Below are 20666 nucleotides of genomic sequence, written 5' to 3' on the forward strand. Positions count from 1 at the left end.
GCATATACATTAATAAATATGGTGCTTTCTAGTTGCACAGGTTAAATCACCAAGTGCTTGCAGCATGTTAAAGAGTCAAATTCTTCTCTTACATACAAACAGCAGCTTTGGTTTCTAGCAGTATGACACATCCACCTGCGCACTGGTCCAATCGACAGGGCTCACAATTCCCGGATGTTGCTGTTGATTGGAGCAGTGTGCAGAGTGCTGTTTGCGTGTAAAAGCAGCGGTTTGACTTTCCAGCATGTTGCCAGCCTAGTGTGGTTTTACTATAAATGAAAGTAAATGTAAACCTGACTGCATTATGGGTTTTTATTATTATTTTAGTGTCCATAGCTCATCCACTTGGAGCTTTCCATTACATACTTAACCTTTACAAAGCCATAGTTCATAACAGTCAAATTTTATTCAGAAAGAGACAAAATTTCAGTGTTGCTTCAGTGTTACATGTAAAAAAATGATTTACATTGTGCCTTTTTTTTTTGCTTTGTTACCAAGTTAGATACAGTTGCAGAATTCTCCATCACCTGGCAACGCAATTATACCAATGCACAACAGGGAGAACCGGACAGTATATCGAAGGGCCATCATTCCTTACAAAATTATATTTAATTCCTGGGTTAAACATGAAGACCTAAATTTCCTATTATTATTTAATATCTTTTAAAATAATATTGGGGGCTCATTCTATCTGCTGCTTTCTTGATAATGTGATATAACAAAATAAGCCAGCAGGGGGAGCCGGACACTCCCATATGTCAGGTGGGCGGAGCTGGGAACACAAAGCTGGAGTTTTGGCTGACAGGTTCCTTGAAAAAAAATAATTAGTTCATATATTTAAAAAATCTTAATATAAGAATGCATGATATTGATGTGATATGTACATAAAAAAAGGCTTGGTGTATAATATCTGTTTATTTAATCTGTACGTCTATGGTTATCGCCTATTGGTGCCAAAAACTTTGCTTTAGAGGCACATTTCCCTACAGACATGGACAGAGGTATGATGAGTGAACGGGTGAAATGTAGCAAATTAGAAAATGCTACATTTACCCAACAAATGTGAGTGAACCCTGCTGCATGAAATCCAATTAAAAAGTCTAACATTGCATTCCAAAGGCTTCAAATATGTCCCACAGGTGCAAGGTAACAAATAAAAACACCCGTGTGCAATAACACATAGGCTGGCCATGCAAGTTACACCTTTTGAGCAAGCAGTCCATTGGACTGTTTCGATTTTTAATTTCTGTATTGGATTGACTGGAAGTTATCAATATCTAAAAATAAATCTTGGTTGGTCAGATCAGAATTTTTCCATAGTTTTAACAAGTTTCTGAAAGGTTTTTGGGACTGCTTGATTGCACTGTAGAATATATTAATACAAGTTGATTGTATTGAAAATTGAATAAACTAAACCTGGTTTCTGTATGGTTACTATGAATGACTTTCCCATTCACTTATACTCATGCTCCTCTGTTTCTCCATCGAGACAATTACCTAACACTTTTGGGTATGGGGACCATTGTGTTCTCCATCCAGAAGGAAATTTTCTAGAACACATGTAAAAAAAGGCAATCCAGTGTAAGCTCCAACACAATAAAGACTACTTAGAGCTTGAGTTCCTCGGGGGAGTGTACAAGGGTTGGGGGCGGGGTTGGGCTAGTAGGAGACTGCCCATTTGGAACCTGTCATCACAGAAAAATGAGGCAGCCTTGGAACCTGCACAAATGGTTAGTTCTAACCTGAACAGATCCCTTCAAAGTCTAAGGCCATGTAAAATTTGTTTACAGTCGGTTTTGCTACACCATGCAAAGACTGATTTTCCCAGAATCTCTTATGGTAAATGGACTTTCAGTGTTCCCTGGACTGAGCCCCATTTTTCTGAGCAATCTTTTACCCCTTGACTTACCCTTCCTTCCCCACAACTTCCAGGAAGCTTCAGTGGCCGCCTGACCCAAAGGATGTCTCATTGACCAATAGGGAATTACTGGGGCATATGTAAGAACTAAAAATGACATGTTCACTTGAAATCCTATACTTCTGTTCACCTGGAGTGTATCTTTCAGCATTATTCTTGTGTTACTGCCAAAGATAACCTAAAGCACATTACCCAACACACATCACTGTGTCTTCTTGGTCAGATAAAAGAAATTGACATACATTAGCGGTTAGCAGGCAAAAAGGCCACAAATTCACTTGTTCTAGAATGTAAAAAATAATCTAAAAAAACCCTAGATTTTCTCTGCCTTGTCCTACGCAGGCAGAAATATATTAACATATTAAATTATTAATATTATTTTTTTATATAATGTGTAATAAAATCTATTAAAATGGGTCAAAGGGAATATGTACAAAGGATTCCTTCACAGCGGATCTTAAAACACAGTCGTGGCGCTTTCCTCGGACGTCCGCCAGCAAAACAAGCAACAGCGCGATAGATACATTCTCTTCCTACGGGTCGTAACATTATATTGCTTTGTGCTTTATGATCGAGGCGCTTTTGTAGACCTGCAAGTCTCGCCGCACTGCGGTTGCTGTGAAGTCAGCTTCCAAGAAGGTGGATGCACGTTGTAAAATTATTGCTGAGAACTGAAATGCCCAAATCCTTCTTAAGAGACGTGTGCCTGAAATCTCCCACCATTCCCTGTGCATCCACCCCAGCTGAGTGAAGATTTCCAGTGGCTGCATTTGTGGCTTTCTTGTGCTTTGTCAAGTAAGTGTTCACCATCAAAGTTCCCCCTTGTGTCCTGGGAATGGGATCTGGAGGCCATTAGGAAGAGGAGTTAGAATGGCGTGGAGGCTCAGCTGAGAAGTGACTCGGATGGAGGCATAGTTGGAAGTAGGGAGGACGTGAAAGTCTGTCGGGACGTTGTAGGGCGTAGAGTCTCCTAAGTAGTTTTTGGCGGTTCTGGCTGTTCTGTGGTTGCTGGAGCTGATGTGGACACCTCTAGCCTTTGAAGGATCCAACTCTTGATCTCTTGAAACACGGCACTTGTCACTTCGGGAAGTTCTTTGTGCAAAGTGTGGAAAGCATTTTCATACACCTGCAAAACAAAGGCGGTCATGATTGGATATTGTTACATCTTTTATATTTTAAAAGGCAAGGAAAACCAAATACATTTTAGGAAACAAATTATGAAAAGAAAAGACAAAGAATAGCTAGGGTTTAGTGTGGCAAAGAGAAATTGCATTGTAAGGAACAAGCTCAAAATAATATCATCCATAAGATTTATCTGGTCTCTCCCACATTATTAAGCATGGGAAGATTGACCAATTGACTAGACAGTGAAATCCCTGGGTTAGTAAATGCAGAAACGTCTCTTTCCTGACGAGTTTCGCCTGTCGGCTTCTTCAGGGGATTTGGTTTTCAAAAGTTGTAATGAGTTGAAATTATCATATGTGGGATATCACATGAGTGCACCGCACAGTCTCTGTAATGGATGAAAGTTTAATCCTGTGCAGAGTTTGGCATGTGGAGGTGCTGCAGAGTCGTGTGTCATTTTAGGAAATAGTTAAGACCCTGTCAGCTTTTTTTTTTATCTGTGTTCCAAAAGTAGATCTTCCTCTACAGCAGAACAAAGCAGGAAATCTCTTTAAAGCATCAGGAGGTCGCTTTTATATAGCCATTGCCAGAACAGATTACCCATTGGAAGATTTCCCATTTGGATCACTTTCTGTCCAAGGTATTGACACTGGTGACTAAGTCCAATAAAGGGTGAATCTTCCCAATGGGGACAGAGAATACATTTCTATTCTAACCTTCCCCTTTACTATCCAAAACTACATTTAAAGCTGAAAGTTACCCTATTTATATTTGTCCACATTTTTTTCTTTTCCTCATTTTGGAGTAGTAGAAAAAAATGGTAACTTCTTTTTTTGGAATTGGGAGATGGCCTGGCTATCATGCTCATCCAATGGCCTTAGGACTTTAGGTCATTTCTGTGATCTGCATCATGTAGGATGGTTATGGAGGAACTCTGAGCCTGGCACCTGGCATTTTCACAGGATGAGCAGCAATTTCAGGTTTGGTGCTGAATCCCTTTAAATTGCTCGGTACAATCTGTGGTGTGGGGTTTGCTGGAGTTTCAGCCTCGGTCGGTAGCCGTAATATTTGTAATCTGTCGGTATGCAATATTAATATCAACACAGATGGTATCTACAGTGCAGGGTTTATATCTTGGCTGCAGCGCAAACCGTGAGTGCCCGCAGTCATCGTGACAGCTGGATATTATCATGCGCAGACATAAATCCCTCTAACAAGATGATGTGCAGCTTGTACATTCAATTTCCCAGATTTAGATGATGCAAGCTCATACAAGTTTTTATTCATTTACTGGACACAGTCCATATATAAACGATGAACGTACAGCATGGAATTGGTATAGAGTGGCCCAACTTATTATCCCAGCAAAATGAAAGATTGGGAAATCTAATGGAAATGTGGTCTCAGTAAAAATAACTATAGGGAAAACAGGTGTATTAAAAATCTGGGTCATCTTCTAGAATAATCTCATAATTTGTTGTCATTTGAGGTTTTAAGACTCAAGTATGCACATCATTTTCTTATGGATCTTCAAATCAGATCTACGTTTTTTTTGAATACGGGGCATGCCACCAAATTTGACACCAGTTCCTATATTGCAACTCTTGGGAATGGCTTCAGTGATACACTCCATATCGCACCTCTATACATTGTTGATGAGCATAGAACATGACACTGCTCAGGAGCTACGGTTTGTATGCCGATGGGCTCTTTTCTTACATAAATCATGCACGGAAACGCTTGCACTATTGCAGTCCAGTTAGTTGTGTATTCGCAAAGTTGTAATTAGTGAGCAATGGAGGGAAGCTCAATTTAAAATTATACACAGGACTTACTATGCTTTCAACAACCCTGTACATTCCCCTACCTTAGCGACTAGGTTTATAGCATGCCCTAAATGTGATCTAGCCATGTCTCCTTTGGAGCATGCACTGTGGGACTGCTCTGCCATATCAACAGTTTGGACATGACAGGCCCATCTCTCCTCATTTGGCTTTATTTCATGATAATGTTAGGGGTCACCCCGCTGATGACATGACTAAGCAAGCCTGTGTAACCAAATTTGAACATTTTCTTAGCTGCAAAGAAAGCCATTTTGAAATGGTGGTTGGATTCTAACCCACCTACCATCACACAGGTGATTCAGTACCTTCAAGCCCTTATGACTATTGACAAAACCGAGGCCACCAAACATGGGGACACCCATCCTCAAAAATGTTTTGACACATGGATGGCCTATTTAGAATACAAACTTTCACCAGCTCAACTACAGGACGTGATAGATCTTTTTCACTACACCACTTAGTATGACCACAGGGCATTGGGTGTTTCTTATATATTTCTTAGATATAGAATGTATCTTGTGCATGTTTTGGTTTAATGCTGAGGTGACAAATTGTTGGAAGGAGGTAACTTAATTATAAACTTTAAATTAACAATTTCTGTTTTATGTAAGGGTGGTATGCTTGTTTTTCCTTATCTTTACTAGCGAGAGCATTGTTTCTTTTTTTTGAAGCATCAGATATTCTTCCATGTTGGTTGTTTGAAAGGGGGTTTTGCTTGTTTTGTTTTGGTTACCCCTTTCTTTATTTGGTTTATTAGTATATTGCAAATGTCTGTTTATCATTTGAAAACCGAAAATGGAGGGGAGGCAGTTGTATTTTATTCAATTATTTCCTACAATACAATGGTACTGTTATCTGAACTGTACATTGTTTATGTTTGCAATTCGTGTAGAGTACATTGTTGTTCATTGTTGTTGTATTCTGCCAATAAAGATATATTTAAAAAAAATAACTATAAATGAGTTTGCAGTTGGATTCCTATGTCGGCATCCATAACATCAATGACTTTGGTGATGTCAGTGACAAGGCATAGTTTAAAGTTTCACTTTGGGCACAAAAACTTTATTCCAAATATGTTATTCAATAATCAAAAAAAAATATAAAGGATATGAATCCACTTTGTGTGCACCAAATTACCATAATCACTACGGCCTACTCCAGGCCAGGAGCAGAAAACTAGAGAAAGGGGTGGATACAAGACCAATCACATATACAGAGAGCAGCAGTGACCAGTCTTCATCACAGGAAGTTCCTACACAGAGGCATTATCACACTTTCATACAAAGGAAATACACAAAGTATACCAGGATTCAAGAATACACATGGCGCTTGTATTTAAACAATATTTGCCTATCCAAGAACCTGCCAAAACTATGCCTAAGCCATGGCACAACACCCCAAACCACCCTTATATTACCCTGTCCATTGATCCCAATGAATTTGTCAAATCTCCTGATTTTCATCAATTAAAAAAGATCACAACTTTGCCCATTTCTAATAGTAAACTGTTTCCTCAAGGCATTATCATTTGAACCTGGGACCTCCAAGTCCTGTTCTATGATGATCAGCTGGCCTTAAAGTAAAATAAAAACTAAAAGTAAAAACCCTTAATCTAAACTCCAAGATAAGTAAATATTGTATATGTAATCACCTTTAGTGTTTTATCTTCGCTGGGGACAGTGTCCATCATGAACTGAGAGCCTTTAAAATCGCAAAGCTTGTCGGCAGTACCGTGGAACAATAGCACGGGTAGCTTGAAGTGGGGAAGAGCCTTTTCCACCCGGGCCGTGGCATTGAGGAGCTGCACTCCAAAGGAGACTTTCAGTCCACCATGGTGGACCAAGGGGTCTTTGGCGTAACACTCCACCTACAAAGACAAACAGGCATATTATTACTTCACAGAACATTTACCATGCCAAGCTCATGAAATACATTTAATTGAAATTCTTGCAGCACTTTCCAGCACACAATGAAGTAAGAACACTACCCCGCCCCCGAGGAGCTCATAAGCTAATTTTCATTGCATAGTTATACAGGAAAGGACAGATCTGATCGGAAACCGATATATCCACCTACATGTTTTTTGGCTGTGCAAGGAACGCCGTCTGGAAGTCAATTAAACTTTTTATAGACAGTACCTTTGATGGGAATTTAATCTACAACACCAGCGCTGAATGATTTTTTACCAAGGAACAATACAAACCATTATATATTGATGCCATCCATTCATCCTGCGGGGACTCATGGGGGCAAGGATAGTAGAATGGGAATGCCTGACCACAGTCTAGAAAACTAACTTTGCTGGAAAACCCAGGTTCTCCCATGATTGTAAATCTTCTCCGATCTTGGAGAGCTTTAATCGACCCAGAGTGGATTTATCTTCTTGCATATTTGCTCTACATACAGATTAAGCTTCCTGTATTTCATATCTACAAGGCAAAGGTTTGTCTTTCCCCATTCAGCCAATCAGATCCCAGCTATTATTTTACAAGCTAAGACTAGAAAATGAAAACCCGCATTTCCTTGGTAATTATTAATGTAAAATAACAGAACCGCAGTGCAGGCTGTGTCTCCATTTCAACCAAGATAACATAATGCCCAGACAATGTCTTTCTTTCAGATTAAGGGATTATTTCAATCCATTCAGTCAAATTTCAATGTATTTTGAAAAACTGCCTTTGAAGTAGCAGCTAAAATATTCACACACTCTCATCTCTGTAACAGCTTCATGATTTAAAAACATTTCTGAGCTCAAATATTACTCAAGAAAAAGGAAAAAGTTCAAATGGAGTTTGGTTCGTTGTGCCATTGTGAAATAGGACGGGATAGAAAAATCTAGAGGGACTGTTTATACATTGATAGGATACGGGGCTGCAGCACAATAAATGTCCTCCTTTTGGGGTATAAATCTTCATCATCTATTCAAGGACATAGTGGACCTGTTGCACAGAACATCACCTACCGCATAAAAAAAAGACATTCACCGGATTTGATACTAAAATATTTGATTAGTCAAAGGAAAAAATGTCCAGGAGTTACATTGTTTAGGATTCAGTTTTAAAGCAGAAATAAAGCCAGAATTAAATACATTATACCTTCCCCCATCCTCTGGGCATGGTGCCTAGGCGAGGACAACATTATTGCCCTCCAGGGTGCCAGCCTCTAGAAAGCAGAGCAGGCAAAATCTCACCAGATAATGGGCTTCCAATAGACTGGAGCGTCCATTACCTACACAGGTATGCCTTTTACCTACATATATACTAGGTGACTTGATCAGGGGACAAGGGCCAGCCTAAGCAGACCGTCCATTATAGTGGCAGGTCCACTTTAAGTTGATGGCTGGTATTGGTCCTTTTCCAGCCCCAATATGGATCGGACAGCTTGTGACCACAAGCATTGTATTTCCCTAACCGACACACACCACGAAAGCAGAAGTATGGAGGAAGTCAGCTATGAAATATGAATGAAAAATATTTAATTTAGAGCCTGGTGACCTTTTAAACCCTTCTCCGCCAGCTGAAGCAGAAAATGAGGTAGACGGGTGAATTATAGTCTATGTGAATAGCTCCGTCTTCTGTAATACAGACCAGGTCATCATAGGGGTTAGGGCATTCTGCATTCTGGTATACATGATGGTCCCTGGCTGTCAGTAAACAAAAAGATTGCTCAGAAAGCAATAGAGAACAGCTGACAATGACATTTTTAAATGCCAGGCAGTGATAAAAATGTCTGAAATAATTGAATGGGGCAGAGTGACAGATAAACAGCATTATTATTACACAATATTTTGCCACTCCTATTGTTAAAACTATTTTAAAGAAGCCATCAGCCTGATCACCTCTTTGTCGTTTGTCGGATAGTTTACACCACTTTGAAATTGGAAAATGTCATGAGACACATCAGAGATTGGTGGTGTTTTTTAAACACTCATCCCCACACTTTTGCCCCAATCGCTACAGTGTTTACAGAAGCTTCAAAAAGGGTCTATGCCTGCTGATCGCAGCTCAAAATATTAAAGTGCAATGTAAGTGAATGAAGCTTCTAATTTAGGTAACTTCATTAAAATTAAAGCTAATATTGGTAAATAAAGTACAGCAATTAAAGTGTTGATCCTTACTGTAAAATACTTGATTTTAAATCTGCTATCTGATTGCCCCTTCTTTATATATAAGGCCTAATGTCTTTTCTTGCAGAACTGGTATAAGTGATTCAGTACCTAGCCCAGTCATTGTTCTCCAATAGCACCCCAATGGGAGAAGGAGGGTCTGCAATGGAAGCAAATGGGGCTCTGCTGCAGGGGATGCACTGGCTGTATCAGACATTAAATTGTTAATTTATTATTATGTTGCTTCTCTTGCATTAAGCAGACTGTGGCTGACACCATTTTATTCCTTTAGTGTAACATAGAAAATGGCTTCACCTTCCTGTGTAATTGAATTGTACATTTAGCGGTTTCAATGAAATTCGGCAAGCTGCAGATTTCAGCTGTGACTTTGTATTCTATTGTATAGAGTGCTAAAAGAGTTTTGGATGGAGCAGGTGTTTAACTCCAAATTTATGAAAACCTACTTTGAAGTGAAAGTTTAACTCTGAGATCTTGTGAATATTCTCACCTCCTGTTTATTTCGAGACAAACAGTTCGGGTCTATACCGCCAAGGGAAAAATTTGGCAGAACGTGGTTGAGGATTTTAGCTGCAAACACCTGTTAAAAAAAAAAAAAAATCAATGTAAACCAATATTGAAAGAAAATACTCAAGGAAGGGAGGGGGTGGATGTTGGGAGTTTGGGGTAGGGTGGGTTAGGTTTGGGGTGTGCTGCTGACCTTGTTCTGAAAATGCTAGTTCCTTGCTTCCGTCCTGTGATCCACAGTCCTACAAAAGACCACTGGTCCAGCCACTACCCAAGGGCTACGAACCACCTCTTATTTTTGGAACCCCCCCCTCCCCAAATGATTGGACATATCCCACACTCACCTTGAAAGAAGAAGCGGACTCCGGGTTTGGCAACACCAGCGGTGATATCAGGATCAATCCAGAGAAGTCAGCTGGTCTCTCATTGGCCATCAAAATGCTGATAGCACCACCCTAGGTCAAAGAAAATACATTTGTAACTTTTTGAAATGCAATGCATCTTATTTGTGTTTTTATCCTTTTTGATACATTTCAATATGAACGACCATTTCTTGTTCTTAAATATAAAAGAAGTAAAGAATTACATCAAGGCAAGCCTAATTGGCAGGATTATATCTAATAATATTATGAAAGCCAGGGTGTGTATACATGTGCAGGTGGGTATATTAAATCAGGGTGTCACAGCACTTATAGGGTAATTTTAGGAGACAGTCAGTCTGCGGTAATACAACATACGGTAAATCACATTATTAATATGTGTTATGGTAGATACACACACAACCCTTCAACTCTAATAAAAGCTTTTTGTGTCATTGCAAAAGTTATTTTCAAATGTGCAACTTTTATTAAAGAAACCCCTAGTGATCCTGAGATGGGGTCCTTGGTATTATTATTAATATTATTAATAATAATAAAAAACAGGATTTATATAGCGCCAACATGTTACGCAGCCCTGAAGATTAAAAAGGGGTTGCAAATGACAGATACAAAAAAAGACACAGGAGGAGGAGAGGACCCTGCTATGTAGATAGGGAGATGCTGCAGGTTATCAGCAGCATGGAAAGACATATTACAAGGAATGAAAGATTTTGAAGGAATAAAAAGATGAAATTTTCTTTTTGGGGGTATATTACTTTATAATACACACAAATTCCCTTAAGGTTCTAGAAGATTGCCTATTAAACCATATGCCTTTGTTCTATACCACCCAAGGAGACCATCCAGTCTCTAGTCCAGCATTGATGGTTGTACAAGGGGACCATTTATTGAGATCTCGGTGTTGGTGTAATGTTTATAGGGTTATTACCATGGAGTGTCCACAGATAAACAGCGGTATGTTCGGGTGTTCCTTCCGCATTAGGTCCACGTGCTGAAGGGCGTCCCTGACATAAACATGGAAGTCGGATACGGTCATCCTGTCTCCATCGCTCTGTCCATGGCCAACTATGGATAAGACAAAAATAAGAGAATGAGACCTGGAAATCATCAGTCCTTTCACAATCATTATATTATAGCCACAGGAGCATGTGACCACCTACCCTTCCCCTCAATACTGCAGTATTTGGCAGCCAAGCAGCCAATAGTTACACCTGAGCACAGTCACGTGGCGGTTGGGTTAGATCCTTAGCCACCCCAACTAAGTCACACTGAGTTGATAAATAATAGCAAAGAAAACCAGACACTAAAAGAGAACCTAGCTAGAGAAACTGAAAAGTTCACTTTAGGTAACTGCCATGTAATGCAAATTTGCAATTTTACAGTGTGTCTATAGTCAAAAATTTTAGAACAAAAATCCCATCAGAGAAAGAGTTCTCTTCACTTCCTTCCTTGTTGACACCAGAACAGGAAATGTCTAACCGAGCTCCAGATAGAAGTAAAGCCTCACAGCAGCTCAGTTCTTCTTTATAGAAAACTATAAAAAAAAAAAAAAAAAAGTTTGGCCACGCAACACTACTAGAAAGCCTAATACTGACCGCTGAACGTGACACATCCGTGGCTTTATCTTAGCAATATGACCTCATACACTCATCCTATATCTGACAGTTCAGCCAGGGACAGGGTGTAGCCATCCTAAAAGCTGCCGTGTCATGATAACTACAGAAATCAGTATTCTGAGGAAAGTGCCGTTTCCGTCAGCTGAAGAGTCACAGCTTAATTGCCATTTTTATTTTTTTTTTTTATAAAAGTTTTGACAACTTCTGTAAATATTCAGTGGTAAAGCTTACACCTGCAGATTTTTATCATAAGCCTCGATAACGATGTGTTAATTAATACGCAGTGTTTGCTCAGGGCCTGGATTGCAGATTAGCCAGGAGAATGTTGCTACATGATAATATATCACATGGAAAGAAAAGCGAGCCCTTAAAGTGCTTGAGTGATCTGCAATGGTGGATTGTAAGCAGCTGTAAACCCAATCACAAAAATATCATAGGAGAAGTAAATGCATTGGTCAGGGTGAGCTTTTGTTATAATCAGTAAGTGTGCACAGCTTCCTTCTCTGTGCCCTCCGGTCATGATAGGTCCATGATCCAGTGCTGCATCCCTCGCAGTTGCCACTGTAATGCAGGAATGCTTGGAAATCTAGTCTGCCATCTATTACTCTTGCTACTTTGGATATAACACAGTCACATTACCCTTCCACTGGATGAATTCTGAGATGAGAGGAAATAGTTGAGGGGAAGTATGCAACCACATTTAGCTTGTGAAACAGGTATTTTGTCAATCACTTTGCTTATTTACGTTGTTTCTATTTGCTTATCAACCTGATTGCCTGATTAGAATTTTCCTTGTTCATTTTTGGGATAAGTTGCACTTTAATCACAACATTGCTAATGTGGTCTGATTTACAATACAACACAACATATACAATGAACAGGAAAGATTTTTTATGCCTTCTTCAAAGTGGGGACACCACTACTGAGCTGAAGTTCTCTCTAAAATCTTATATACAAGATGACCAGTTCAAATGCCCAGGTCTACGTGACCTCTGCAAAATCCAAGCTTGGCCACAAACCGAACATGAAAACTTTAATAAACTTCCAAAAAGTATGACTCATTCGAGGAAGCCTCTAGCTCACACTGAGTTCATTATGGAAAAATCTGTAAAACCTGTATTTGATTTCACAAAAATATTCCAAGACTGCAGGCACGCCTATTGCAGGTTTGCAAGTATTTCCAACCTTCATACGGACACAACGAGGATATTCTTTAGGGCAAAGGACTGTGCCAAATGATTAACAGATTTTGTAATAATTGGCAGTGGAATATAGACACCAATAACTGCGGTGCAATTCATATCAAAGAGAGCCTTTAGCAGATGACATTAATTATATACTTATTTAACCGAAATGTTACCTTGAGAGGGTGTCTGACCTTACAAGAAGTCAGTTTATGGTCTGATGTAATGGAGGGCATAATTATAATAGATAAACTCTTAGCAAATTAAAAAATCCTTGTCTTCTTGTACACTGCATGCAAAATGACAGGATCAATGTAACTCTAAAGGTTTAGAGGAATACCCCACACCCATGAGTGAGCCCTTCTGGAAAGAATTTTGACAGGTGGACGTGCTATCTAGTAAATGGTATAATGCTGGATCAGGGACAGGTGAGCAGAAAACTGGGAGGCTCCAGCTGAGTATTCTGATGCAAGTGAAAGTGAACTTAAATCGGAAATAAAGTTCCACTTTGAGCATTGGAAAATCAGTTAGGTGGTTAATGCAGAATGGGGCAGGCGATGTCCCTGCAATAACTGTTTTTACCTTAATGAGCCGCACATGCAGTGATTCCAGCAATTCCAGCTTCTCCTACACATGCACAAGTTTCAGCAAGTTCAATAGATTGATTAAGGAAGAGGCTGGACTCTTTTCTAGAAGCACAGACAATAACTGGGGAATAAAATGTTAAAGTAAAGATAAAAGACTGTTGATCCAGGGAACATACAATTGCCTCATGGAATCAGGAAGGAATTTTTTCCCCCTGGTAAAGCAAATTGTACCAGGGTTTTTTTTTTGCCTTCCTCTGGATCAATCATGTCTATAGGGTTTTTTTTTCTGTTTATTTCCCTAGTGATTGAACTTGATGTCTTTTTTCAACCAAACTATGTAACTATGTATGCCAGAAATGAACAAACTCCAGCACTTCATCTTGGCCCGACCAATCAAGAACATCATCTACAGGAAGAAAAGAATAAAGATGGTGGTGTCCTGCGACATAAGAGTAATAGGTGAGTATTACAGGTTTACCTCGACAAGAGCACCAGTTGGTTTAAAGACTGGCACTGATGCAATCACATCAGCAATACTCGGTAAGGTCTCCCCCAGCTCAGAGAAAGAGAAAGGCATAAAAGGACCCTGCAGAATTATTTTTCATTATTATCCCTCTAGCTCCAGCTTCCTCATGCCAAATAAAGAATAAAAGGGGACTGCTGCCAGCTGTCAAATGTGTAAGCGTTGGTTCTCTAAGAGGATCCGGGCACCGGCAGCTGGGAAGAGGAATGCTTGTTCCTGCCACTGGATTCAACCTAGCCTAGCCAAGTCTCAGTGCCCATTCATCGAACCCCTGGTGGGAAAATATTCACTGTACACACCAGTTCATCAGCATCTGTTTGTAATGAGCATCCCTGCTTCAATCTTGGAGTCCCTGTGTTTTGTACAAAACCTGAGCATGCATGTCAGGGTGGCAACAATGGGCCTCCTGTAATATCCAACATAGAATCGTAGCCACCCCAGAGATTACAAGTAATTGTTTTTGAACTGGGACATGACCAGCTATTACATTACTCTTTATTGTTCACAAGTTTAACAACACTTTAAGTAAACCGTTTGCAGACTTTCAAAAGGGACAAACAAGGTGAGAAACCTTACAGGGAGGAAAGGGGGCTGGGAGACAAAATGTGGAGAAGTCCTAAGATATTACTTTTAGCACATGGAATTTTAATCAAAACACCAAAATGCTTTTTATTATATTTACTTTCATCATTTGGATGATATATGAAAATTGTAGTCACATAGCTGAACCAAAGATCCTTATATTTGTGTTAAAGCTTTATATACAAAGCCTTTGATACTGCAGCTCAACCGTTAGGTACAATCCATGCTTCCCTGCAGGAGTTAACAGCTCGCCAGGAAGAATAATGATAGCACTTAGCATAAATCAGTTGACGGAGCACAAATGGCTCCATGCTCTGTTTCTTGCTCATTCCATGAGCTCTGGTAATGAGGCTGGTAAACCAGTTTCCCTCACATTGTTTTTCCTCTGTCAGCAACATCCACAAACCAAAATGCACCCGCTGACTGCTCGTACCGCATAGCCTAATCACCGACTTCATTTGTTGCTGCAGCGATATCATGATAGCGTGAGGAAAAGTCAATAAAGATGTTCATTTACTGAAGATCTAAGATTTGGCACCAGTAATATTAAGTTGCAAAGGTTGACATTCTTATGCTTGCTGTGCCATTTATTTATGATATGGTGCACAATGCCAAAAAGGTACCCATTTTTAGTGGTGTTTTGATGATTTGTGTGGGCACCCATCTAAGATTGCACATTGTTTTTCAGACTATGGGGCTAGGTCATTGGTTAGAAACTACCTGATATGTCCTAGAGCCCTTCCTAGCCAAACACATGTCCTTTGGTATAGCCTGGGTGGCCGTTAGGTTTGACTATGCCAGCCAAAGTTGCAGAGCTGCTATATAAATCAATTTTGGTACTGAATGGTAAAAAAGATGTTTCTGCTAAGTGGTGGTCAATATGTTAAGGAATACAGATACACTATATTTTGCTGAGGTTCTCAGGAGCTAGGCTGCTAAGCTAAGCTGAATCTATATATTTATTTTTGCAGATGAGCTGCATACCATAAACCCATGGCAAAGCAAATGGCAATTATTTATTTACATAAGCTTGACAACTTTTGTAGTTGTAGGCACTGGGGAAGCATTTCATTGTACAGTGAATTGGTCCATAAAGAGAACCAGTCAACATCTTATAACTTGCACCTACTACATTACTTACCATTGGAATGACTTATCCCAGTACTTGGACTGTAGAACTAAAAGCAGCATAAAGCTGCTTAAGCTTATTTGGATACATATGGCAAATTCTGGCCTATTCTGCGGAGCAGTGCCAGTTGATATTTTCCTCCCTGGGCATTCAAAACCATGAAGACTCTATTTAAGTTCACTTGGCTCCAAATACAATATACCTGACAGGTTCTCTTTAACCCAATGCTCAACAAACCTTTGAACCTAAGATAAAGCGATCATGTCTCATTATGAGTTTTAACAAGATCCACAAATGAACAGGGGGCCAATTGATTTGCGGTGAATATAATCCCCCTGATAGCTTTTTATACAAACATGTGAGGGCTAACGCTTCTCGCTACAGGCCGATGTCTGCTTAGCCTCCGCCGGGCTCCCGGTGGGTTGTTAGGAGAATAAAGTAATATAATTACTGAGGAGATGACGGAGATGACTACATGGCAAGGGACTTGCACAGGGAGGGTAAGGTATAAATGAATATTCATGGAGACAGCCAAGAATAAAACATGCCGCCTAAGTGACGCAGAAGATCAGAAAAACGGCACACATTCAAATATAACATGAACTTACATTTTGTGTGTAAAGAAAATCTGAAGTGTAAACAAACCCAATAACAAAGATTAAGTATATTGAAACCAGCCCTTAAAAATAATTGCTGCATTAGCTTTTTTTTTAGGTTTTATCCCTTTTTATCCACCCAGTGCCAGAAATACACTTTCTGTAGGTAGCTGACAACTCTCACTATACTGTACCATGGGGAAACAGCCTTGTCACCCTAGGACAAATATGTTTCTTTTCTGCTATTCCATAACATGGTGAAGGTGCCCTGTAATATACTGTTGGGAACAATGTAACAGAAATAGCACAAGAATGCAATGCAACACCTATGGAGTTTTTTAATGGGTTGCAAACTGATTGTACTTGTCGTTAAATAGTAATCAAAAAAAGTTTTATGCATTTACACACTACTGAATACATTCAATTAGAAAAATGATTAGCTGCAATTTCCAAAATGGTAAAAATGGTAAAATGGTTAAAATAGATAGAGCAGAATCTTGTACATGTATCCAAGTTTTTGGGGTTTTCAATTGATCAAATACCAATCAGAATACTGTGTGCAGTGGATCTGCTCTTCAGTACCAGCTCTTACGGTAAATTCTGGTCATTGCCCTCCTTGCTCTGTAACAATTGCTTATTCTTTTTTCACATCTTCATGCTAGTGCTTTTTTTTCCCTACAGCTCAGCACAATACACTGAATAGTAAGGCGATGAGCTGGTCTCGGGGTAAGATTTTGGTGTGTGTAGGCTCTAGGCATCCTGCTGCCAGAACATCATTTTTGATTCTGGGGCACGCTGATAAACAGCTATCTCTGCTCAGCAGCAAATACAAAGCTTTGAATGATAGGATGTTGGTGCGGTTAAGATATTAACATAGCTGTGAGGGTTCCAAGCTGAAGGAGGTCAGGGAAAGGTGAGGAAACGAAGGGGCTAATTTAGGGATTTGTAAAAGGTGGCCTTAAGGTAAGGTAAGGTAGGGTAGTTATATGGTAACATTTAGGGGGTCCTTCACACCTGAATAGCATCTCGGCACCTACTGTACCATACAATCGGTGCAATTTTGTTTCCGTGTTGTGCTGTATTGTGCGTATTGTACAGACATTATACAATTATCACCCGAGACGAACTGTCATGCTTATCTCGAGGCAACCAATGTGTACAGTGGTCACCCAACATCAATCATAGATCCATCAGGATGGATACGTGAATGTCTCATAGGGAACGGCCACTATACAAGTCAAGATAGGAGAGCACACACCTTTACTTCTGCAGTGCCATTGATCCTTCCACAGGTGGCTTTCATTTGGTCCCACACTGTCCTGGATCCTTTTTTCGTCCCAATGTGGAGGAACCACCAAGTGCTGCCATCTTCTTCCTTCTATGTCCAGCTTCTGCTTATGTCAGCCGGTCTTACATTGTGTAGGCATTTCCTCCTATAAATGTACAAAAAGTAACAATCTCACTGCACATGCGTGGGATCTGCACTTTTTTTTACATTACAGAAAAAGCCCCTTCTGCACATGCCCAAGATTGGATATGCACAGAGGGAGCAGCCCGAAGCTTCTTGGGATATGTTGTAGGTAGGAATATGATGTAGGTAGGAATATGATGTAGGTAGGAATATGATGTAGGTATTCCAGAAGGCTCTGGGCTTCCCATTCAGTCTTTACTGTCTTGGTAGTAAAGACAGAAGGGAAGAGGCCTCCCTTTCCTTTTTTAAAAAGTAGAAAAAAGTTTTTGTGGTATATAAAATCGATATTTTCCTTTTTTATATAAAGTATAAATTGTGGTGATGGGTATCTTCTTCCTGCCTTACTTTGACCACAGGTCAGCTATTCTCAACCGGGCTTCCTCCCGAGGTTCCTAGAGGAATTGACCTCCCATTTGATGACGCCTGTATTGTTCTTGGGCCAACACCGATGGTAGAGCCAGGTGTATTTATGTTTTTAGTAGTCTACAATGGTGATATTCTAGTGATCACTGTATTCTTTCCACTTGCATTACTTTAAAAGGCTTTTTCCCCACTGACCCCCAATTAGCAGTTGTTCCCCAAAACTGAAGGTCAAGGCTTCCTCAGGGGAAGAATGTTTGAGGAAGTCTGCCTTAACAGGGCATTAAGGTATCAGCATTTCCTTTCATCTCCATGGACCCCTTGTTTCTGATACGTATCCTTTTTTCAGATCTACAATGACTTTTTCAAAGATGGGAAAAGGAAGAAGTTGAAAGGATGTTACTTCAGCCCTATCACGGTGACACAGTTTTGCAGAGAGGACATTGATGAATTATGCAGAGGAGAGCTCAACAAACGGGTCTGGAGAGACTGTAACCGGTGCAGAATTGCATTAACAACCACAAACAAAGGAGAAAACAGTGGTTATGATTGGCTGACCTGCTGCAGAAAAAAGATGGATGAAATTGTACAGAAGTGTACATGAAATTCGGGTAAATGTTTTCTGCATCTTTGGAGGAGCTACAATATTTCCTGAATTTTTCCAAGGGTCAGAGCTGGCTGCAGAAGCTAATTATAGGGTGGAGACAATCTATATTTAATGGGTGGGTATGCTTCTGGTATATCAAGAATATGTAAGGGGGGAAGGGCAGAATTCATTTTTGGGTATTGCCTACTATTTCTTCCCCATGACATTGGCTCGGCACCTCAGCAATGCCGAAAAAATAATTTCTTGTTGCTTGAAGTTGTTTGCAATGCTGTAAGACACGAGCCATGAACCATTCTGCATTGAGGATTCTGCAAGTTAAAAAAACTCATCAGGAAGAAATGGTATGAAAAGATGATCAGTCAAAGGACTAGCATTGATCGGAGTGCACAGAGATAATGGGGCCCTAAATATAAAGCACAGGTTCCAAATGCACAGCAGGGATGCGGTTTATTGGGAACCTAGAAAACGTAGGTCATTTGCTTAATTAGCTCCCTCTTAATAAATCCGGCACTGGCGGGGGGGGGCTGTACTTTATTAGGGTAAACATATCAGGGAAAATATATTGGTGCCTCTTATCAAATGTAGTTGGTTATGCTGGTAGGTAAGGAAGGGCATAGTAATATTAGCATATTTTCAGTTGTTAGAAACCCAAATTGTGTTTGTGAAATTGAACTTATATCTATCCAACATGTTTCGGGGGCATAAAGTGCCTTCTTCAGTGCTCTGGGATGCACCTGGTTGAATATAACGGCCTTTGAATCCGCAGTTGCTCTTTGACCTAACTGCTATTCTGAGAATTCATGTTCAATAAATGGCATCACTGGAGAAGCTGTAAATGGGGTTATATTATTGGGACTCATTTCTTCAAGCAGATTGTGTGGCATGTATGAGGAACTTACTGTACAAGGCACCCATGGATTAAGCGCATATAACTTGTTATAATGCTTATTACTAAATTTATATCTGCCCTCAAGCTTTCCCCTAATTCAATCTGTCCATCAATCTTGCATTCATTCAATCTGCCCTCCAGCCTCCCCTTCAGTCTTGCACAGCTGCAAAGGCTTCTCTACTGTAGTGAAATCATTTTGATTCCCATGCATGCTGCAGCAAATCACGGAGGATGTCCAGCCTTTTCCTCCCCAGCCTAACACTAGTCAGCCTCTTTTATTCTTTGGATTTTAGTTCTTTAATAGAGGCTCAGCATTACATATGTGCATTGGCACATCTTCCTTTTTTCAGTAAGCTAATGACAGCATTCTGCTGGACCCTTCTTCCAGCCAAACTCTGCACGGCATGCAGAACTCAGATACAGTTAATGTATTACTGCGATCAGAAAGATTTTATTTAGTATTTTAAATTATATATTTAATTATTATATTAATTAGCATGGTAATGAAGGAACCAAGAAAGGCAAACCATATGCAAATTAAACTTCATCTTTTATTTTTTCCAAATTCCCCTTTACAGCACAGGTATTTGTAAAGATAACAGGAATACAGCTAAAATGTGTGGGGGGCAGACAAAATCTTAACTTAGGTATTTATTTGCTGTCCAGGAGTTTTGATGAAATTCTGTCCCATTGAGCCCCCCCAGCTGAGCTTCCTGTTAACCCTCTCAGAATGGTATTGTTCATATATCATGAACTGACTAGGAATGCACTCTGGTAAGAGAAAACAGAACCTCAGATAGCTGTATTGCTCTGGTTGTCACAAGGACAGATAGTGAGAGGAATTATACCCAATGGGGACATAAGCAAAAATAAAAACCAAGTAGAGTATCCAAACATTCCCCTCTCTATCCGAAACTGAAACAAAAAAGTTTTGAAAAGACTTTCACACTGAGTCTAAAATCCTAAATCAAATTCTACTTTTAGACTGCAGATGTTCTTACAGCAAGCAGTAATTATAGCAGGAGCGCTATGTTACTTATTCCACTTGGAAATGACAAAGGCTAAAAAACAGTCTGACTCAAACTCCTGAAGGTTACTGGCAGGACAAGACCTTCAGCTGCAGGAAAATACTGGTGGCTGCACCACCCTGCTGGGAGATGGTGACTCGACTTTCCTGTTTAATTTTCGGTTTTCTAGATCTGAAGCCACCCATGTGTTAACCCCA

At 39.9% G+C, this 20666-nt stretch overlaps 1 protein-coding gene across 1 annotated transcript in view; it reads right to left on the minus strand.

Annotated features, from left to right (window-relative positions):
• Nucleotides 1–384: 384 nt before the first annotated feature.
• Nucleotides 385–20666, minus strand: part of MGLL (monoglyceride lipase) — a 39423-nt gene continuing 19141 nt past the window's right edge. Inside the window, exons 4-8 of the mRNA XM_072420546.1 lie at nt 10826–10962; nt 9862–9972; nt 9501–9590; nt 6539–6754; nt 385–3044 (exon numbers count right to left, since the gene is read on the minus strand). Of these exons, the coding sequence (XP_072276647.1) occupies nt 2889–3044; nt 6539–6754; nt 9501–9590; nt 9862–9972; nt 10826–10962 (710 nt within the window). The 3' untranslated portion in view covers nt 385–2888. The remainder of the gene's footprint in view (nt 3045–6538; nt 6755–9500; nt 9591–9861; nt 9973–10825; nt 10963–20666) is intronic.

Source organism: Pyxicephalus adspersus, chromosome 8 (assembly GCF_032062135.1).
Source record: "Pyxicephalus adspersus chromosome 8, UCB_Pads_2.0, whole genome shotgun sequence".
Lineage (NCBI taxonomy): Eukaryota > Metazoa > Chordata > Amphibia > Anura > Pyxicephalidae > Pyxicephalus > Pyxicephalus adspersus.